General features: G+C 45.5%; 1 protein-coding gene across 7 annotated transcripts; it reads left to right on the top strand.

Moving 5' to 3' along the window:
- The first annotated feature begins 1,140 nt into the window (after nucleotides 1-1,140).
- Nucleotides 1,141-18,886, top strand: LOC133396161 (uncharacterized). Of its 7 annotated transcripts, XM_061665648.1 has the most exons (35): nucleotides 1,141-1,354; nucleotides 4,622-4,690; nucleotides 4,788-4,812; nucleotides 4,889-4,906; nucleotides 5,169-5,234; nucleotides 5,987-6,123; nucleotides 6,190-6,309; nucleotides 6,384-6,441; nucleotides 6,517-6,564; nucleotides 6,667-6,738; nucleotides 7,848-7,882; nucleotides 8,428-8,496; nucleotides 8,595-8,685; nucleotides 8,788-8,841; nucleotides 8,921-9,060; nucleotides 9,499-9,618; nucleotides 9,738-9,795; nucleotides 9,880-9,924; nucleotides 11,451-11,507; nucleotides 11,586-11,734; nucleotides 11,837-11,938; nucleotides 12,008-12,056; nucleotides 12,734-12,814; nucleotides 13,072-14,481; nucleotides 14,568-14,689; nucleotides 14,773-14,883; nucleotides 15,001-15,058; nucleotides 15,159-15,263; nucleotides 15,750-16,439; nucleotides 16,503-16,565; nucleotides 16,646-16,779; nucleotides 16,848-16,982; nucleotides 17,048-17,105; nucleotides 17,183-17,239; nucleotides 17,310-18,886. In XM_061665648.1, the coding sequence occupies exons 1-35, from the start codon at nucleotides 1,292-1,294 to the stop codon at nucleotides 18,884-18,886; spliced, it is 6,246 nt and encodes a 2,081-aa protein (XP_061521632.1). In that variant the 5' UTR covers nucleotides 1,141-1,291. The 7 variants fall into 7 exon arrangements, with proteins under 7 accessions (XP_061521632.1, XP_061521630.1, XP_061521629.1 ...); XM_061665646.1 differs by having other exon boundaries at nucleotides 5,987-6,309; nucleotides 16,646-16,749; XM_061665645.1 differs by having other exon boundaries at nucleotides 5,987-6,309.
- The last annotated feature ends 1,956 nt before the right edge of the window (nucleotides 18,887-20,842 follow it).

Genomic DNA, 20,842 nt, shown 5'->3' with positions numbered 1-20,842 from the left:
TGTTTTGAAGAAGAAGAAAAAAGGTCAAACTAATGGCCAAATGTGTGATGTGTGCACCAGGACTTCCTCGTCATTTGCAGAGTTTTAGTTACTTTTACGCCGCTATTTGTACGGTGAAGCAGAAAATGGGTAATACGAAGAGATTTATTCCAAAATAAAGTATCGGTGAGACTAATGTGTGTGTGTGTGTGTGTGTGTGTGTGGAGAGCTTGGTCATGACTTACTCGAGAGTTGTATGAATGGCGTTAATAAAGCGGCTCCAGGGCCTAAGCGACTGCACAATACAACTGCGCTTTGAGACCTGTCCCCATGCATACAACGCGAATAGACTCGGGCATAAAAAGTCAAATAAAAGAACAATGATAGCAATACAACTGTATGAATATACTGTCATGGAAAAATGCTCCACTACATGCAGCAGATGCTGTTGTTTTCCTTTTGTATTTTCTGTTGAATACACCGATTCAATTACAGCACTACGTACACTTTTGCACATTTTTGTCATGCTGCTTTTAAAAATATACTGAAATGTTTGTTCATGATTTTTTTTTTAGTTGCATTATAATGAAAAGTGTGGTTAAAAATGGTACTCCTTGGACCATGACCCACAATTTTTTAAATGTTTTTATTTTATTGTACTTTATTTAAATATCTGTTATCTATTAATGATTTATAAATTACTACCTGTTATTTATTTACACGTTTAATTACATTTCTATTGTTTTATTTCTGTAGTTATTTGTATGTTAATTGTCCAGTTTCAATTCACATTTTATAAATTAATTGTATTTTTATTTAATTCATGCTTTTAATTCCATTTTATTTTCTGAATTCCTTACTTTAATGGTATTTTTTTAAAATTCTACTTAGTCTTTTTTTTTTTTACTTGTACTTTTATTTTGTATGGATTTGATTTTTAGCTGCGTTACGTTTGTTCTATTTTTGATCCCCACAAAAGGGAGGCGGAAACTTGATGTCACAAAGGTCTTTTAACTAAACCAATGAAATGACCGCAAGGCATGAATAACCCAATGGCAAAAAAAACAAAACAAAAAACACATAATCACGCTCCGCCCCTACAATGTCGCGGCCAATCATCTGTCATCGCGACGGGGCGTGGCCCAGAATGTTCCCCTAGTCTAAAAGGACTGACTCGCAAGGATTTCCTCGAGTTTCACGTTCGTACGCGATCGTTTCGAATTGCGTTTTACGACCAAGTTCCTCCTCGACAGGGACCGCACACAAAATGATTTTTGTCTTTCGCTTTGTTTAAAGTTTCGCCGTCCTTTCGATGGCCAACTTTTTCGACATGTACTTCGGAGCGACAAAGTGGAGCGACGGTTTATCGTGTCAGGTGAGCATGCGAGCAGAACGACGAGTCACGCGCTCATCAGGTGCATTTGATATCGACGGATGGGTTTCACCGTACGGACTACTAGGACACTTTTAATTAGTTTTTGTTGTTGCTAAGGGGCTGTATTATATCTCTATCCGTTCACCGTTTTGCTAAGTCACTTGCAGTTTGTGTGAGTGATCGAGTTGCATTTTCTTGAATGGAAATCGGAAGGATTTTGAAGATCCTGATGCTGCTGATCTGTGTTTTCTTTCTCTTTTGCGGTTGGTTTTAAAGGTCCCCTTCCATCGATTTTATTTTTATATACATGATCTTCGATGTCCTCATCGGTTTTGCAAGATGGTTTGGGTTGGAATCGGCCAAAATGTCCTTTTTCTAGCCCTAACCCTAACCCTAACCACTTGGTCTTTTGCACCTGGCATTGCTCATCCAATACGAGCCTTGCAAATGCGCTTTACTCTGATTGGCTCGCTCCTCTTCCCCAATTTCAAAATGGAAAACGGCTTGGCTCTGGATTGTCGTAAACCGCGACGCGTGTCCGCGTTTGTTCGGCTTCGCGACGGTTGGCACTTTGCGGGTTCCGACGACGCGACCGCGTCGCACTTTTGCCGATTTCAAGTCCACCCGTTTTGCATGCAGTCGACAAACTGCTCAGATGTCAAAATTGAACCGCGTCACAGACTCATTTTGACCTGTTATGCATAAAGGAAGTAGCGGGGGGGGGGAAATAATAATAATAACAACAACAAAAAAAGATTCTGATGGAAGGGGGCCATTAATATAACATTGGCGCCCATGTTGTAATTTAGTTTATTTTCCTTTCTGTGCTCGTTAAGTCTTTGTATCCACCTGTTCGCGTTAGCGCTGCTCCTAATGTGTCAACCAATCAGCTGTCTTCTCTACAGCCTCTTCTCTTGTCCAGGTGTGCCTCGTTGTCTTATTAGTTCCGGGTTTTTTTTATTTTTATTTTATTTTTTTATTTTTTTCTGTTGTCAAATCTCCTTTTTGTCCACGGGAGTGAACCTGTTCCTCGTTTCTTTATTTCGTATCAAAGGTGTTTTGTACTTTGCTTTGTAGGTTTTTTTTAAAAAATCCTGCCACCCTTTTTCGTTTTGTAAATAAACACTCTCTTATGGATTTGTCCTGAACTCCTGCTTCCCTGCAGCGTTTGGGCCACCTTTTAATCCTTCACACCGAAGCGAAATTGTGGGTAATATTTGTACAGGTTTTCAGGAGCAACGAGATTATGACTACATGCAAATTTGATTACTGGATATAGTTGGGATTTATTTTATTTAAAAAAAAATGTGTAGCTATATGGATTTACTTGTTTATACATGCATATGCATATATATATATTTCATAGAATGTAATTTATGTTTGTATTTTTTTGTATACAATGTACTGTAGATGTACTTTTTTTTTTAAATTGTGTGTGTGTGTGTGTGACTAAACACTTAATGTATTTTGGATGTATTACATATAGTTTTTAAATGCTGTATATTTAAATTGTATTGTTTGCATGCACATGTTTTGTTGAAAGTGCAGAACTGAAGGTATGTACATTTCTGACGATGGAAGTTGTGTGTAAAATTTGTACAGGTTGTCACATGGAATGTCATTTTCTTTTATGATTAAAAACCTGCAGTAAGGAATGTTGGCGTGATTAAACACTGCATAGAATTGGGATTTAAATTACATTTGTGTTCATTTTAATTGCAGTTTTCATTTTGTGTGTGGGTTGAAAGTGCAACTGTGAGCGACGCATCATTTGGTGTATGTACAATTTTGAAAATGGAAATTGTGGGGAATATTTGTACCGGGTGTTCTAAGGAATGACATTATAATAAGTGCGCAATTGGGGATATCTTAAATCCTAAGTTGGTCGGCCACGACAGCCGAGCCTGCAGCTTTAATGTGACCCCCCCCCCCCCCCCCCTTGCTATTTGCGGGTGATGGGGAATGAGCCAGACTGCGAATAATTCACGCTCCCTGATAAGTGCCATCTGGGGGGCAGAATAAGCGGGGGATTTTGGGGTGGTGGTGGTGGGGGGGTTGAAGAAATGCAGGGGTTTCTGCATATAATGGGCTAGGTGCCCCCCAAAAATCTGCGTGCCACCCAGCAAAATGCAGGGGTCCACTGTAAACCGGATGCAAAATGCGGTGTGTATTTATGTGGCTGGTTTGGTATTCAACAGAGTTTGAAACCCACTAAGACCCTCACACGAAGCCGGGTCACCCCAGGGACAGAATCCCAAGAAGCAAACTCGGTGACCGTGTTAATGAAGTGCGGTGTAGTGAGGAGCGCCGTGACCTACGTTGGAGAAGCAAGCAGCCTTTGAACAGGCAACACGGCACAACGTAGGCGAGCGGCTTCTTTGGGCCGAGTTAGCCGTTCGTTTTTATCTCGAAACCAAGCGACATTTCTTTGTCCCGATGAGCACGTTTGCCAACGCGACAGTTGTTCACAGCCACGGGGGGGAGGCATAAATAGTGACACTCCACCTGAGACTGAAGCGTTTCGATTTTCACCACACACACACACACACACACACACACGAGGGAATTTTCCAGACCAGAGTCCAGACCTGGATGCCTGAGAATCTCATGTTCTCATGAAATGCTAAAAAACGTCCACCTTGTCCGCAAGCTCACCATACCTTTTGCTGCTTGCGGTTAATTGGTTTAAAAATGTGTGTGAGCTTGAGCAACATGCAGTCCTAACAGCATAACATCTTAAAGAATTTGAAGTTCAATGGAAAATCTGAACTTTTTTAGGGGGTGAAATGTGTGTGTGTGTGTGTGTGTGTGTGTGTGTGAAAGGAACCTTACGTTGGTATTGACTCTGGTATCTGCTCACGCCTGGCATGTCCTGTGAAGACAGCCGGCAAGGGAAAGCATTCCCGATAAAGGAGGGTGACTGATAAGGCGCCAAAGAGTCGCGACGTCCGCCCCCGGCCGGGCCCGCCCTTTGGCCTTCAACGCTTGCCTCCGATTGTGAGCCGAGTGTGTGGGCGCCGTGCGAGTGAGTCGGTAACGCAAGCTCTTTGTGATTCTCAGCGTGGTACTAGTACCTCCCGGTGCTTCTGTGTGGTATTTGGTTTGCTAGCTGCAGTTTTTGTGCTAACCCCTCGACCGCCGTGCCAGATCAATTTAAAGCTATCTCCTGAAAAGCATACGTTTTTGCTTTACTCCCCCCATCCTTTCAAAGACTCCAGTCCTACTCGAACAGACGACTTGACAAGTTGCCCCGTTTTCTTGTTGCAGGTGTGTCTCGCCAAATACAAAATATTTGCAGAGTTCAAGCGGCACATATCCTCAAAAGAGCATCAAAAGGTGGGTGTTGATGTTCATCGTTCGTTTGAAATTCCAGTTGAAAAAGCTCTGAAAGTTTCTCCCATCGCCTTTTTATTGTTATTTTTTATCTTTACAGAAAATGACCCAAGTATTTCAGACAGGTAGCGTATTACTCATGGCGGTATGGGTCATCTGCATTCATGTTCTAACCACTTACCTCTGTGTACTTCTTCATAGAGGACCACTCAATTCCTGGTAAGCCACCTACTTTTCTCGCCGGTCAACGTTGTGGCGGCGGTCCGATTGTCATGAGGCTGCTAGTCTGGACTGACGAGCCGTGCGCTAGTTGAGGTTGAATTATGAGCCGGGTGCATGATTTGGAAGGAACATTTGTCTGCTTCAGTCTCACAAGTGTTGAGCTTATGTCAGACAAAAGGCCAGAGTAGGACAGGTTGTCAAGAAATCCGAGGATGGAGATCTCTCCCTGACTCGTTCGACTGAACTGTTTTCTCTCCAGGCAAGCTCCCCCCCATCCTTATTATGGACCGAAGTATCCAACTGACCATACAACAGCCCGTTTTAGGTTTGGGAAACCGCATTGGCGATAAAGAGTGTAGTCCCCGTATAGCGTCAAATACTAAATGAGAGAATATTTGCAAACAACGGTGACGTTCGTCGAGTGCGCAGGTGACAAACTGGTGGCCCGGGGGCCAGATCCGGCCCAGCACGTCATTGTACGTGGCCCGCGAGAGTGCGCGTCGACTTTGTTTCTTGCTAAAATACCAAAATTCCAAATTGGCTTCACTTTTAAACATATTGCAGGCATTTTCTTTGTTTCCAACCCCACTTTTATAATAAAATGGATTCATACTGTAGTTGAACGAACAGTTTTGACTGGCTTTTGATTTCCAAAGTTTGTGTATTTGTAATAATCCGAGGCAATCATACATTCATATGGGTTTGCAGCCATAACGGCCCTCCGAGTGGAACCGTAACTGCCATGTGGCCCGTGACAACAAATTGAGTTTGACACCCCTGATCTAGTTGAACATTAACTATCTTGTCGTTGTAGTGTAGTCAATTAAATATAGGTTGAAAAGGATTTGCAAATCGGTGTGCTCTGCTTTTAAGGTTTCCACAACGTTCCGACTAATTTTGGAATTGTGGTGTATTGGCTATGCAGGGAACGCCCAACGGCCAGGCCAGCTAGCAACAGTAACGTTGGGATTATTCCACCGTGTAGTTGCGTTGCTACGCGGGGACTACAACGATCCGCTTTCGAAAGGGGTCTTTGCTTTGCTATAGTGATTGATTAAATAGGAGTACTTTTCCTAGGATTGCAACTGCTGACCGTCTGTTTCAGTAGAGGAGTAGGGAACGTTTTGTACCTGTGCCATGTCTGTGAGGAAACTGTGCTGGACCACAAGATATTGGAACACCTCACCTCCGGTTGCCATGAATTCATCTACTACGTGAGTCGAAGACCGTTTGCACACAAATGGCCTCGGTCTCATTTACACCCGTGTATTTGTCTTCAGAGCTATGCAGACGCAAATATGCTGGAAGTCTCCTGGATTCCCTGCGAAGATGTGAGGGTTAATCCAGGACTGCGAAAAATGCTAGAGCATTCAAACGTCAGCGGGGTTGGACCACTTAAGGTTAATCAAATAGAAGTTCAACCTTCCAGACCAGTGTTTGCGTATACTGACGATTTCATGTTCCCTCTGATTAGATGTTAAATTTGCCGTACAGGCTTGTTTCCCTCTACGAAAATTATAGCTACTTCCAAGGTACGCAGTCCGTTGCCATCGTCGAGTAACAATTGAGATTTCGTTGTTTTGACGGAATCTGCTTCTTCTCGCCAGTGATGCACGCTCTCACTCTGTATGACGAGCTTCCCACGCTACTCCAAGGTAGACGTTCCCCGATACCCTATAAAACTGTATCGATCCAAAGTATCTCAGTCTAGCTGGACCCTTGCGTTTGTTGTCGCTCTGTCCTCTACCTCATGTCAGTCGATGTTAAGCCGAAGAAAGTGCCGGTTCAACAGAACCAAGAAGATCCTCGAAAGAACCATCTCCCTCTGGGTGAGTAAGTGGATAAAAAGCCATTTACGACCTCATCGGGCTTTTGGTTATTTGTTAATCTGATAAATGGCAGTTTCTATATGGAAAAATGGAGTGTAAAGGAACGAGACTGTGTCATCGCCCCAATGAATTCAACAAAGATGGCGAACTATGTTTTCCCCCACTGCATTTACATAGTTGCGTGGAAATTGTTTCATGGTGACCAGTCCGTGGTTGGTGGAAATGGGGCTTAAGATGCCTAGAGGAACATACTGAATCTGAATGTATTGAGTTACTCTTTTACTTTGGGACTTTGTAGCTTGTTTAGCTCATCACAAATGAGACCAAACGTGCAGACACACACTTGACATGCGTGAGTATTTCAGGTGTTTTCAATGCTTTGTTTAGATCACAGCGGCACTCTAGAATCCTTTTAATCGAGAGAGAACTGCTACCATTGTCACGGTCTTATTTGGCCAACCCTTTCTCCTCCTCAACTCCGGAGGACAGCCCAAATCTCCTCAACCTTCAAAACAATGTGTGCGTGACGTATACTCCTCATCAAACAACATTGAAAACATACAATTTGTCTCCTAAAACTCTCGTTGCGAAGTCCCACGGTACATGGACGAGGGCCTATTACATCATCGTCTAAGTCACTCATCGCAGTGTGGCCAACCACTGGCGGCGGGTATTAACTCTTAGTTACTATATATGTAAATTGCTGCTGAAAGCCAATACCGGTTAGATGTTTGCTAATACGCATTGTGCGAGCAAATGAGTAAAAGACTAATGGCAGTTCTGTGTGGAAAACGGATGTCTGCATGACCTAACGACCTACTGCTCTGGCTTCATCTCGTGGGAATTTGTGGTATACGCCGATCACAATAATAGATTCTTGGACCTGTACCTGAGTAACAATTTAGTCCGTTATTTCGCCTTCAATCAAATGCGCCATCCATCGCATAATGCCAACGCCCGACATCAGGGACCGTTTAAAGCGGCATCTTCAGTCCGATGTCACTGCCAGACTCACCCCAGTATATACGTCTTCGTTAGAGATATCGTGGATGAAAGCGTGTACGTTTTTTTTGTGTGTGGAATCACTTGTGATTTATTTCCTCTGTTAGATCCTTCGCAGAAGTCGTACAAAATCCATTGTCAGGTAAAAAAAAAACAAAAAACAAACCCAAAAGAAGCTCTTTCATCTTTGGGAACACGTTGCCTTTCCACTGCACGATACCAGCTCAGATTTTCGGAAGTGGGTTATTTACTGTACGTAAAGTGAGAGGCCGAAAACCATTTAATGGACCAGTCTGAACAAGATTAGTGAGCATCAATGGAGGAGAGTTGGGTGGGTGAAGAGGCAAATTTTTATCAGGAAAGACTGGAAGCGGAAAGAAAACTACAGCGAAGTGGAGAGACCGTGGAGGATGCTAATGTTAGCATTTCTAGCAGTATACTCTCAAAAGGTACAAGTACGCGCGGAACCTGTTTGACCAATGAGCGACCAGCGGCAGTTGACGTCATCCATTTGGTTTCCACCAGGTACTAGAAGTTGTAGCACCTGCTTTTGCAGTAGTAGAGCTACTAAGGTACCGTGCCGTGGAATGGGGGGGGGGGGGGGTCTTCTTTCGTGTTTGTAAAATGGACCAAGCTTTAAAAAAAAAAAGAACCACACAAAATCAAACAATTCTCCATGGTTTGCAGAATTGCAAACTCCCGTTGGACACACCGGAGCAATATTTCCAGCATGTGCAAAATAAGAAACACAAAATGGTGCGTCAACACTTTGTTCCGTTGAATTGCTGGACCGGTTGCCTACATGGTTGGATCCCATTTATTTTTGTTCTTTTTTTCTTTGTTTCTTCTTCCAGACGGTCCTCTCCATTCATGGCAACGTTCACTCGTCGTTTGACACGGAAGGAATGAAAGACTCTTGCGACCACAGGGCGGCGGCGGCCGAAAGTGGGCAAAGTTTTCAAAGTTGTTAAGAGCGCAGTGAGCCAATGAGAACATCGCTTTCAAGGTGTCCGGTTTAACAATTTAAATATGTCCTACGCATGTTAGGTCAGACACTCGAGCAGCTTCTTTTCGATCAACTGGACAAGCGTTCAGTGCCAGGTGATGATCAATTTCCCAGTCCGTTTTGATATTCAGTCACGTGATAATGATGTGGCCCTTGCGTTTGTTTGTTTACTAGGCGCGGCCATGATGGTGTTGTGTTACAGTTCGGAGTTCGCGTCGGAAGCTGTTTGCATCTGCTGCGCTTGCCACGATGCTTTTTCCAAGTCTTTGCTGACAAAACACTTGAAGTCACACAAGCACCTCCTGCAAACACTGGTCAGCTTCCGCGCACTCCCTCGTAAAAGCGCGGTATTGTTGGTGTCCGTTTTTGTGCATTCGGGGTCGAGGGCGACCTTGTCGTTTTCTGCCGTGGGGAGATCGTATCCAAATCTTAACGTAGGCGGCAAACTCCCCGTGTCGAAGGCAATTCCAAAAATGCAGAGCCAGGTCTTCTGCTTTGGGACAAGATTCTGTCCCCAAAATTGTTAGAAACCGAATCTCGCAAAAACATTTAGCCGCAACTGTTGCTGTCCAACTAGCATTTCATTCCTCGCGCCAGATGCTGGCACTGACGTCATCTAATTAGCACGGCGATATCCCACCGTCACTGGCTTGCGTGAGGATGATGGCGGTGGTTGTATTGTCGCTAAACCACTGTCAAAATGTACAGATCTGATAATGGCCTCAGCAAATGTGTTCCCATCTGTCCCCTAGTTGCATCTAAATCCCTGGCGACTGCCGTTCGGTTGGCAAAAAGTACCGGAACGAAAATTCTTGAAGGCCAAGGTGGAGGCGGAGGAGAAAGAAAGAGGGTGGACTCAGGTGGTTCTTAAGGTAAAAGGGCAGGAGTTTTTGGTTTAGTAGTATTATTATTATTATTTTCTTAAAACGCCTACAAAATGAAGCCAAGCCTGTCAACTCTGGAGATTTAAGTTTGTTCCCCCGTTCCTCAGGTGATGGATTTGCCCGGCTCGGTGTTGCGTAGCATCATCCCGCCAAGTTACCAGAAAGGTCGGTATCGGAAATGGACTCGGTACAAGTCCCGTTTCGGTTCCCGGTCACTTTTCATCGTTTAATTCCTCCATGTATCCGCAGTGATGGACAGACTCTCGCGTCGCCATGTTGTCTTAAAACGCAACGGTAAACACTTGTCATCGTGCTTGCTACGAAGACCGTTTGTCTTCATGAATGCGTGTCTGTCGGGATCGCCGATGCTTTGAACATCTATGCGTGTGCATGTGACGGTATTGGTACAGACCTCAAAACCTGAATGCTTTGACAACCCGGTAGTCGGTGTACGTGTTTGGCATTGCCGAGTCTTGTCTTCTGCTTTCTGACCGTCTCGCTACGCTGTGTGGAAGGTACCAGTTGGGAGACGGCGGGTGTGTGTCGTCAAATCATTGAATAGGAAAAAGAAAACGTTATTCAACGCTCTGCTCGTTTTGACCTCATCTCAAAAGTCAATTGGAACAATGGAAGCAGACCAGAAGTCACCAAATTGGGACACTAGCGTGACACAAATATGCTTTCACAAGCTTGCCCCATGAACGTAATTAATTAAATGAACCGCGACAATTGCTTTCAACACACGGAAGGCAGTGGCTCTCGAGTGTTAAACTTGATGTCGCCGCGCATCTAATTATCGAAATACGTCTGTGTGAATGCACAAAGCTGACTCTGCAATCTAAGAACAATTTTGCCCAGGAACTCTTGTGTGAAGGGGGCCTTTGGCTTTTTTTTTTTTTTTTTTTTTTTTTTTTTGCTAAAGCCGAGCCACCTTTCCTTGACAACAATTTAATAAAACAACAAAAAAGCTCCAAAACAAACAAGGGCTTTTTACAATTTTTTGTTATTTTTATTTTCTCTCTCTCTCCCTGTTTTCAGCAGACGACGACTAAAATGCTCTATCGTTGCCGGAACATTTCATTGGGGGGTTTATCTAGTGAATTCAACAAGTGATTCCAGGGTCCTGTGTATAGTCCAAGGCTGGATTTGCACTGTGGGGCCAAGTGCTGAATTCTGACTGAATGTCTATATCCGTTTTTTTGGATTTATTAGTTTTTTTGTCTTTTTTTGGGGGGGCGGGTCCAATTTCAATGTACATTTCAAGTGTTTTTCATCATCAGTGCGGGCAAAGTGACACGACCCGTCAGTGAGTTACGTGCCTTTCAAAACATGCTGTCATGTTTTTTTTAGGCACTTGAAGAAATGACTCGTAAATTTGGATCCATGCTGTTATACGGCGACAAAAGGCAATTCACTTGAAGGTCATGTTAATATATGAACGTGACGCTTGAAACGAACATTTGCAGCCAGCTACGAAAGTTAGTCTACAATTGGTGAAATACCGTAAACACCATGTAGACGATGTGAACTAGCACGGCGGACCTCAGTTCGTTTCTGCTCTGGCTTCAAAGGGAAAAAAAAGTTATGTACCCAAAAATCTCAAAATATTCCATTTTAGCGCTGTAATCGCAGTGCCATTAAACTATAATTTTTGCTTAAGCTTATCATCTGTCATAATCTGCCCAAGCCTGCTGTCACGCACTTGCGGCGTCATAAAAAGTCCGATTGTTGCATGAACCGTGCATTGCAAATCCAGCCCAATTCGATGTAGAGTTTCACCTCACTGACGTTAGCAAGTGTTAATTGTCGTGTGTGTTCAGTACCGCCGTGCCAAACCTTCAGCCAACTCCAAGAACACAAGACTTACCCGCTTTTGGGTGAGTCAAGTAGCTGCGACGAAATGTGAGCAACGCTTCCTTCCCCGCGGGGGCTCAATCGACCCTTTTCCGTCGCAGGACGCAGTTTCATGGTGTCGCACGAGTCCTACGACCCGGCTCGCGACGCCACGTACGATTCCGTGATGTGTCTGCTGTGTAGAAGGCGGCTGACGGACCAGGAAGGCTACGCTCACGCTTTCAGTTGGGAACACGTCGCCATGTTTCTCGTCAGTTCTTTCGCTTGTCCCAAATGTTTTTAAGGATGAATCCGAAGTGGATTGACCAGCGATTGTGGTGGGTTTTTGTTTTTTGTTTTTCCTGCTCTAAAGGAACGATTCCATCCTGGCTCGTTGAGGCCCCATTGCGATACAAAAGAATTACTGGACCTGGCAACCCAGGCTGCACGTATTCACAGCGTATCGCACGTCCAGGTATGGCAGAGCCGACGTTTGAACCGGAACGACGAGGCTACCGTTTTTATCTCAATGTCTTCTACGTAGAAACTGAAGTTGGAAAGGCCCGTTGAGGAACCCTGCGATTACGTCAAAGGTAAAGAAGCTTTTCCAGTTCCAAAAGTGATGTTTTAGGGTGAAAGTTGGCTTTGTGACAACCTCCAGGCTCCAGTTACGCAGGCTACATAGGCATCCAAAGTTTACATTTTTAATGTGCAAAAATAATCCTTGTGTGTACTCCAGATGACTCACAAAGCACACCACGTGCAACAGTTTCTGTCTTGCTACCCAGACTGACCCTGAAGAGGCAGCACGCGGAGTAGCAGTAGGTCGCTTCCGAATTGGCCGGTGATTGTGAAGGAAATGATTCGTTCTCCTCTTTAAATTCGTTATCTGACTTGCTGCGTCGCGATGCAGCGTTCCCATTCGGCAAAGCAATTGTTGGAGCGGCGCAGGGACGAGGTCAGAGCAGCGAAGTGGACTGCTTCGAGACGCTACTCCATGTCTAGCCAATGTTTTTTTTTCAGTTTAGATTGTTTTTGTTTTTTTATTTTTGAGTCTGATGCCAATATATAAATACATGATGCTTCACAGGTGATTACAAATCTGAATGATCTGATATTACTTTGGATGTGTCTGGCCTGCTTTGGATGTGAGAATCCAGACATTGATGTATGAAACGTCGAGAAACCGGGTGTGGTTTTTCTGTCGCACATTTAATGTCAACGCCTTGACGGTGGTATTCTCTTGTTTTAAATACCATGTGCTTGCCAGTGAAATTAATCCTGAGTGCAGCAAAGAGGAGGAACAGCAAAAGTCCCCTTATGCCCCTCGTCCTACCTCAAGCACCGTTGGGTAAGCCAAACCAAAAAAGTGCATGTGTTGGTTTTATAATGTTGGGTGGGTGTCTGCAAAGAAGGCAGTATTTAGGTTTCCTGACCTCCTTGTGAAAGCGAGAACCCAGTTTTGTTGTGGAGGTCCAAGGGTTCTTCTTAAGTCCTCCCAGTTCTGCAATGCTTTTCAACGTAGTTCGTTAGCCGAGGTAATGTGCTGGGTTTGAAAATGTTCTGATTGCCAAGACTAATCTCAGGCTTTTTCATTGCATGTTCCAGTCCCCACAGAAAGTGCGACAGGGGCGACCCCAGGGTACAGTACGAAAAGCAAGATGGCAACGTCCCCTTCAAGAAAGACTAATCAAAACCCTGCAAACAGTAGTAGGACCGCCAGCGCCAAAAACACAGCGGACGAGACGGGACAACAAAGGAGCGCCCACGTTCGGGCGTCTGCAAATGACGAATGGGAGCGAAAGAGGCCGAGTGCCCCTCAGGATGACGAGATCGGCTATAAAAGACAACGAAGGGACTCCAGGGAGATCGCAGAGCATGAAGAAAAGCCCAAGATAAAATATGAGAGTTGGGATCAAAAGGAGACTGTACCCGTGGCTGCCAGCACTGAAACCACCTCTAAACAAAGCACCCTGTGCACAACAAACACAAATGTTACCCTTATGGTTGCAAGCTCTAAATTCACTGCAACAAAGTCCACCGCATCTACCGCCAGTTGTACTACAAAGCCCAGGATAGCGACAACCTCCGGTAGCACAAAATCCCGCGTTACAGCAGCCTTCTGCGGCGCACCTGTATTGGCAGACAAGTCGATGGCTCCCTCTGCCAGTACGGCGCAATGCTGTAGAGTTACAGAAACATACTCTAGTGTCACATCAACCACCGCAAAGTCTATAGCACCTACTGTCAGTACCACAAAAGCCTGCAAAGTTATAGCAACGTCCTCCAGTGCAACTTCAACCACCCAAAGGTCAACTGCATCTGCTACCAGTTGTACTACAACATCCGCAAGAGTTACAGCAAGCCCCACCAAGTCCACAGTACCGACCATCATTTATGGTCCTACAGCTTGTACGTTTGCTGCACCTTCAACTCTCACCCAGCCCACGGAAACTACCGCCGTCCGCGATGCTAAAATCTCTACTTTGACCACGCCTGCAGCCGCTACGAAGCCCACAGCAACTCCTGTCATACGCGGTGCTCGAACCTCTACAGTCATCCGTGGTGCGACCGCCACCAAGCCCACAACGCCCAATGCCATACATGGAGCAACAACCTCTAGGTTTACCTCAACTGCCGAGTCGACCACACCTGTCGCACGTTGTCTGGGCTCTGCTTCCAAGTCTACAGCACCAATCTCACACCCCAAAACTTCTTTCCCAGCGTTATCAGTGCGGCACAAAGCACCCAAAGAGAGAACTGAAAGAGAGAGACGCTCGAGCGGGACGTCCAGGACGAACCCGGAGTCTGCATTGAAAGCGCCGGTCCCGTCTCGCGCCGGGCTGGCCACTGCAGCAGTGGCACCACCTAAATGCAGAAAATCGGAATCTTCTGCCAAGAAAGTGAACAACACATGGGGGTCCCGTGACGATGCAGAACCACGGGCTGAAGTCAGACGCGCAACCACAACAGCCAAGCTATCGCATAGCAGAACTAAGCTGAGTTTTTTGAAAGTTGGTGAGTATGATTGTTCAGCGAGTCTGTATGAGTTGGTCCTTGTGATTCATTCCGTTTTAAATGTTGATTTTGATTTTATTTTGTAGGCCTAAGCTTTATAGTTGCAGTTAACAGCAACGGGCGGAAGCAGTCCTACTGCACTCTGTGCCGAATAAGATTGGAATGTTCCAGTCACCTTACGGAAAACATTCACCTATACAACTATATGGTGTGTGCATCTTTCAAAAACGTACTCCATATTTAAACGCTGCCAAAGGTGTTCACGGTGTGTGCCGTTAAATCCCCAACAAGAAACGGAGGTTCCCAGAATTGAATGACAAGCAGTTGACACGCATCAACCAAAAGAAGTTTACTTTTAGCATGACTGAGGTGGAGAAGTGTTTGGGACTTCGGAACATCCAGGTGAGTTTGTTTTAACCGTTATAACACGCGCTTGAAAAGTCAATCTGGATATCAAGAGAGATGGACTTCTTCTTTCATGTCTTTTCAAGAAATTGACTGTCTCGTCTTTTCTGCCAGACAATAGAAGTGACCAACGATGAGTACAAGGAGCTGTCGGATCTTCCAGAAGACCGAGGTAAATGAGAGAAGAAAAAAAAAAAGACGAAATAACAGCGATCGATGGCAGATCTGTATGGGAAATGGAAGCCAAAATAATCATTGGTCTTTGATTTTAGCTTTACAGAGATTGGAGACTCACTTCCTGGTTTTATCCAACACTTTGGTGCCTTTAGGACATGTTTCCCCCACCTCCTTGCAAGGACTATCGAGCCCGGATGATGGTAATTCATTGAATTTAGTGACGTTCACACTCTGGGACGAGAGATGGATTTTTAGCTAAAGCTGGGCGCGAGAGGTTGTTTTTATACATTAGTCGTAGCCGGTCTCCTTTCGACTGAAGACTACCGAGATGTCTCCATCCGTGGAGCGTTCCGATGGGTTTGCTGCTTTCATTGTCACGTTTGGCCATCGCGTTACGCTTGCGTTGGAATCCAGAAAGTAGCTTCTTGTGTGGGGCAGTTGGCAGCCACCTTTCCATTGCGCAAGGTCTACATTTTGGCTGAGCGCCGTTCATTATGTTTTAGTAGTTTGTTTTAATACGCCGTTCAACCTAGTGAACCACAATAGGAGAAGACCAGACAGTTATACTATTCTTGGGTCTAAGACCCATATAGCAAATGCCTGGGTTTTTAGTACTAGCACACGGTATTCATGACAATCTGTTTGAATTGATAATGAATTTCATAATGTCATCTTTTTCTGGGTAGAATTTGATCCAGAGACCCATGCGAGAACTGCCGCCGGTCCAACTACCGAGCCAGAGGCCACTGTTCACAGTATCCATGGATACAAATGTGGCAAAGAGGCATGCGAGCAGCAGGAGATTGATGATGGCGCTTTAAAGTTCGCAGAGGACAATCTGGATGATTTTGAGGAGCCCTTAAGTTCAGTGTCATTTGGCCCAGACCCGCAAATTGATGATCCAGGTTTAAAGGACGCCGAGAAGAATGTGGAAGGCTCTGACGAGCCCTTGCATTCGGTGTTGTTGGGACCAGTGCTGAAGTTTGGTGATCCAGGTTCACAGGACAATAAGGAGAATCTGTCTGGCTTCAATGAGCCCTCACCAGCAGTGTCGTTGGGTCCAGAACCACACTTTCGTGATCCATGCTTAAATGATGTTGAGGTGAATCTGGAAGGCTCCGATTGTCCCTCACCTTCAGAGCTGTTGGGACCAGAGCCACAGTTTGGTAAACCAGGTTTAAAGCAAGGTGGTGAGGATCTGGAAGGCTGTAATAGGTCCTCGTTGGGACCTGACCTGGGTCCTGCGTCGCTGAACGCAGAACCACAGAGTCCGGTTGTAAGGTGCTCGAATGATGGATGGTCCAGTCTGCATAAGGTGCCAATAGATGCAGGATCTAACTGCGGGCATAGTGCTTCCCAGGCGCCCATCCGTTCCGGTAAGTTGACTTTACCCCAGAAGTCTCTGAGAACGTGATGCGCTGATGCTACTTTTGTTGCAGGAAGCGCAAGTAACTTGACCACGTTTTTGTGGGTGAAGGGACCCTCCAACCAGCCAGTCGTAGGTGGGTAGGAGTGTCCCTCGCAGGAACCCGCCACCGTCCAACTAAAGCAAACGCTAATGATAAAATAATTGCCCGATCAGGTCTAGTGTCTGTGTACGAGTGCCATGGGACGTCTGGAAACTCGTTCTACTTGTGTCAGAGCTGCAGCCAGAAACTCATTGTCGGTGAAATCTGCCAGCACATGGTTAGCGTGACGCATCGGCTCGCGTACATGGTAAAGACTCTCTGTTGCTCGCTCTTTAAAAATGTATAGAATGTAAGCTATGAAATATTTTGTTGCAGTTAAGAGTATATCCTCAATATATGGATGCATTTTGGTACGAGGAGGACATCGGAGAGGAGATGAAACTAGAACTCCTCCGTGATGTCGCGATTAATATCGCGGCACAGGAGCGTTCCAAAAAGATGGACGCAAAGGTAACTTTAAGCATGCCATCGCAAATACCTCCTCATGCTAAATACCTCCTCCATTTCTTGCAAAGGTTATAGACCTCTCTCAGGACATGTACGAGTACATTTGGAACGCTCCATTTGGAGAAGGTATCACTAAATGTCACTTACGACCTGGTTTGTTGCCTGTGAGTGTGTATCAACTTTTTACCTCTTGTCATTCAAAGCTCTCGATGTGCTGCAGAGTGCCACCAGACAGCCTGTCATCGAATCACAACAAACTGGTATGGCAATGCTTTTAGATGACAAATGACACTTTTATTGCATTCCTTCTTTGTCTTTGTCTCTTTGAAGCAAGCCAAACATCTGAGAAGCAGAATGGACATGAGATGGACTTGTGTGTGGACTCAGATGCTGATTCTGTTCCTTCTACCTCTTCAGCTAGAACGAATCTCAGTTCACAAGAGAATCGTAAAAGCTCTCATATTCCACCAGAACTGCCAATTTCGGGAGTTTTCTCCAGGACACCGCCTGTCTTCAAAGTGAAGCGTGAACCGATGTTCTTGGAGTCCAAACCTCCTGAAAGTCCTGGTCCCACCTGTGAGGAGCAGGCTAGTTTACAAGTGAAGGCTGAGCTAATGCCTCAAGAGTCTGTTACTGCTCAAGCCATTTCTGAGGAGCAGCGTAGTTCTCAAGTGAAGGCTGAGCTGATACCCTCAGAATGCAGACCTGCTGAAACCTTTGTTTCTGTCACCAAGACTCCCCCTGTTTTTCAAGTGAAGAGTGAACCGATGTTCTTGGAGTCCAAACCTCCTGAAAGTCCTGGTCCCACCTGTGAGGAGCAGGCTAGTTTACAAGTGAAGACTGAGCTAATGCCTCAAGAGTCTGTTACCGCTAAAGCCATTTCTGAGGAACAGCGTAGTTCTCAAGTGAAGGCTGAGCTTATCCCTCCCGAGTCTGGATCTGGTGCAACTGCTGCCAAGCCTAATTTTCAAGTCGAGGCAGAGCTGATGCTTCCAGAATCTAAATCTCCAGAAAATGCTGGTCCCATTTCTGAGGAGCCACATAGTTTTCATGTAAAGGCTGAACTCTTGCCACAAAAGTATGGACCTCCTGAAAGTCTTGGTCCCATTTCTAAGGAGCAGGCTAGTTTTCAAGTGAAGGCTGAACTAAAGCCAGAAGAGTCCGGATCTCCTGAAACTGCTGGTCGCGTTCCTGAGGCGCAACCTAGTTGTCAAGTAAACACCGAACTACTGCCTCAGAATTCCAGATCTCCTGAAAGTGCTGGTACAATTCTTGAGAAGCAGCCAGGTTATCACGTAAATGCTGAACTGACATTTTCTGAATGCAGTTCTCCCGTGACTACAACCATGTTGAAAACGCCACAGATTTGTCAGGTGAAAGATGAAGTGGTTCCCTTGGGTTGCGGATCTCCTGTATTTGCAGGTCCAGGCACAGAGACATTGCCTAGTTCAAAAGTCAAAGCTGAAACTCTGTTCTTGGAGGCCAGACCTGCTGTAAGTAATGTATCCATCTCCAAAACTCAACAAAGTTCTCAAGTGAAGGATGATCGGATGCGCTCCGAGTCCAGAACTCTTGTAACCGCTACTCCAGTCACGAAGATGTCATCGACTTTTCAGGTAAAAGAACAGGCGCACTCTGAAGGTGTTGCTCGTGTAACGACCAGTCCAACAATTCGTCAAGATGAATACCTTCCCACCAGAAAAAGAGAATCTCTTGAGTCTGTGGACGAACTAATCAGGATTTGCACCAGTAAGACCCACCTCTGTGATCCTCGACCGGCCAAATGGAGACTCAAGTCATTGAGAGCCAAGTTGGACAAGTCTCCTGATGTTAACCCTCCACTGATCCCAGGGGAACCGGCTCCTGTTGACCAAGGTGCCTCTGTGGTAGAAAACAGGAAACTCTGAAGAGAAATTCCCCCGCAAGGCAGATGATTGTATTGCTCCCATCGCTGGCAACCCAGCAGCTAAAGTGTCTCGCATGACGTCTGCGCAGCCCATCACCACAATAGTGACGAGCAAGAGTAGATGGGATTTGAGGACTTGCGAAATCGGTCCGTCGACAACACCAGGGATCCGACGTGTCGCCCCAGATCCTCATTTATCAAGTAGCTCACCCAAGGACACGCTTGTGATGGAAGATAAGTCGACCAATACCACCATCCCCCGTGATCCTGATTGGGTGGACGGCTATGAGGTCAAACCACTGCTGGCTGACAATTGTGTAAGTTCCAGTCCAGATCAGGTAGCGGTGCCTCAAGGCAATGCAAATGCTTCACCATTTTCAGCAAATGGTGTACAGAACTGCAAGTTAGAAAGAGACTCTCAGACTACTCTCAGTGGTGCAAAGTCAGATCTCAGCGACGCTCACCTGTCAAATTCGAGTGATTCTGGTCTTGGGAATCTCATCCCTTGTGTCACAAATATGCATTCAAGGTACGCTCCAGCTGCAGAGTACAGGGCGCCAAGTAGTTTTCAGACCGTGAATGAAAATGTAGGGCAGTCTCACCCTGTCCAGGTTTACCTCCAGCAGCCTGCAAACCATTTCACTGTGCCATTGGTCGCACACCATCAAACAGTGATGGGATGGGCCAACCAGCAAACTCCGCAATGGATACCGCAGCAGCAGTACCCTACGACATGGGTTCAAACTGCTAGAAATGTGACCAACGGCGCCACCTACTTGTGTACTTTTCCCTTCGCCCCTGCGACCTACTCCGGCCGTCCCCTCGCGCTAGTTCCCGTGAGCAGCCGAGGAAACGGCAGCTCGTCCCAGCCCAGTTATAACGCATTGACGCTGGCGCAGTTATCGCAAAAGAAATAACTATCTACTGAAAATAATTGTAGTATGTCATGACAAAGATGTTTATTAAAAAAAAAATCACAATAATCATTTTGTTGGCCAGGTTTGCACTGTACTATTCAAAGTTTTTATTGTTTGTACGCCAAAGTATTTGCTTTGTTTCAGTAGAATTATTATTATTGTTTTTTTTTTTTCAGTTTCCTCCACCATTTTTGTACTTCTAGATTTTATTTTACATACGCATATTGTTAATGCTGACGCATTGTAATTCCCTTCTTGTTAAATTTGTTTTGAATAAAGTTTTGTCTGTGGAATTGGTGCAAAATAAATGGGATGTTCTCTAAACTGCAGTCGCCTAGTAAACTGGGACTTCCGAACCCTCAGTGGACTCTTGGCTAGTGGGAGTAGGTCAGAGGGCTCCCAAACTGAGGATGTCTGATCTCGGAAGCAAAGCGGGATCAGGCCCTGGCTAGGCCGCCCTGGAATACAAGGGGGCTGTCAAGTTTATCTGACCTCTCGGGTGGTACAACTCGGTAAGGCTGGAGTCGGGACGTTAGGATCAACCTGTAAAATGTAGGACAAACCTTCATCTAAAACTCAAATCCTGATGAGGTAAAAAGCGGAGATGATCAAAGCTGAAGCTGGACCTTTTAGCCATTTGTGTATAATCACTTTGTAGACGACGAGCAAGACTGAAACCAGACGAGCGCCGTAGTGCCAAAAGCGAGGGGCACTTTGAAAGGTGACGAAGCTCACGCCTCTTGGTTTAGGGAGTTGCAGAAGGTGTAAACGGGGACACTGTGTTATTGTTGATCACCCAAACTTGCAGTGGGTTGCGCCACCTCCACCCCTGAACTTGCAAAAACAGTTGTCGGAACTTTATTTAGTGGAGAACTATCTGCTTGCTATCTCCAGCACAAACGGTTCCACTTGATGGGGGTTTCGACCCTGGCTGTGCCGCAGTTCAAATCTTATTAGGTGGTATTCTGACCGATTATAAATTAGACCGACAAAGAGTTTTATTCAGGACAGCGTTGGAGGACGTGTGTGTGTGTGTGTGT

Source organism: Phycodurus eques, chromosome 20 (genome assembly GCF_024500275.1).
Source record: "Phycodurus eques isolate BA_2022a chromosome 20, UOR_Pequ_1.1, whole genome shotgun sequence".
Taxonomy (NCBI): domain Eukaryota; kingdom Metazoa; phylum Chordata; class Actinopteri; order Syngnathiformes; family Syngnathidae; genus Phycodurus; species Phycodurus eques.
Note: the sequence above shows the minus strand (reverse complement) of the source record. Positions and strands in the feature narration are given on the sequence as shown.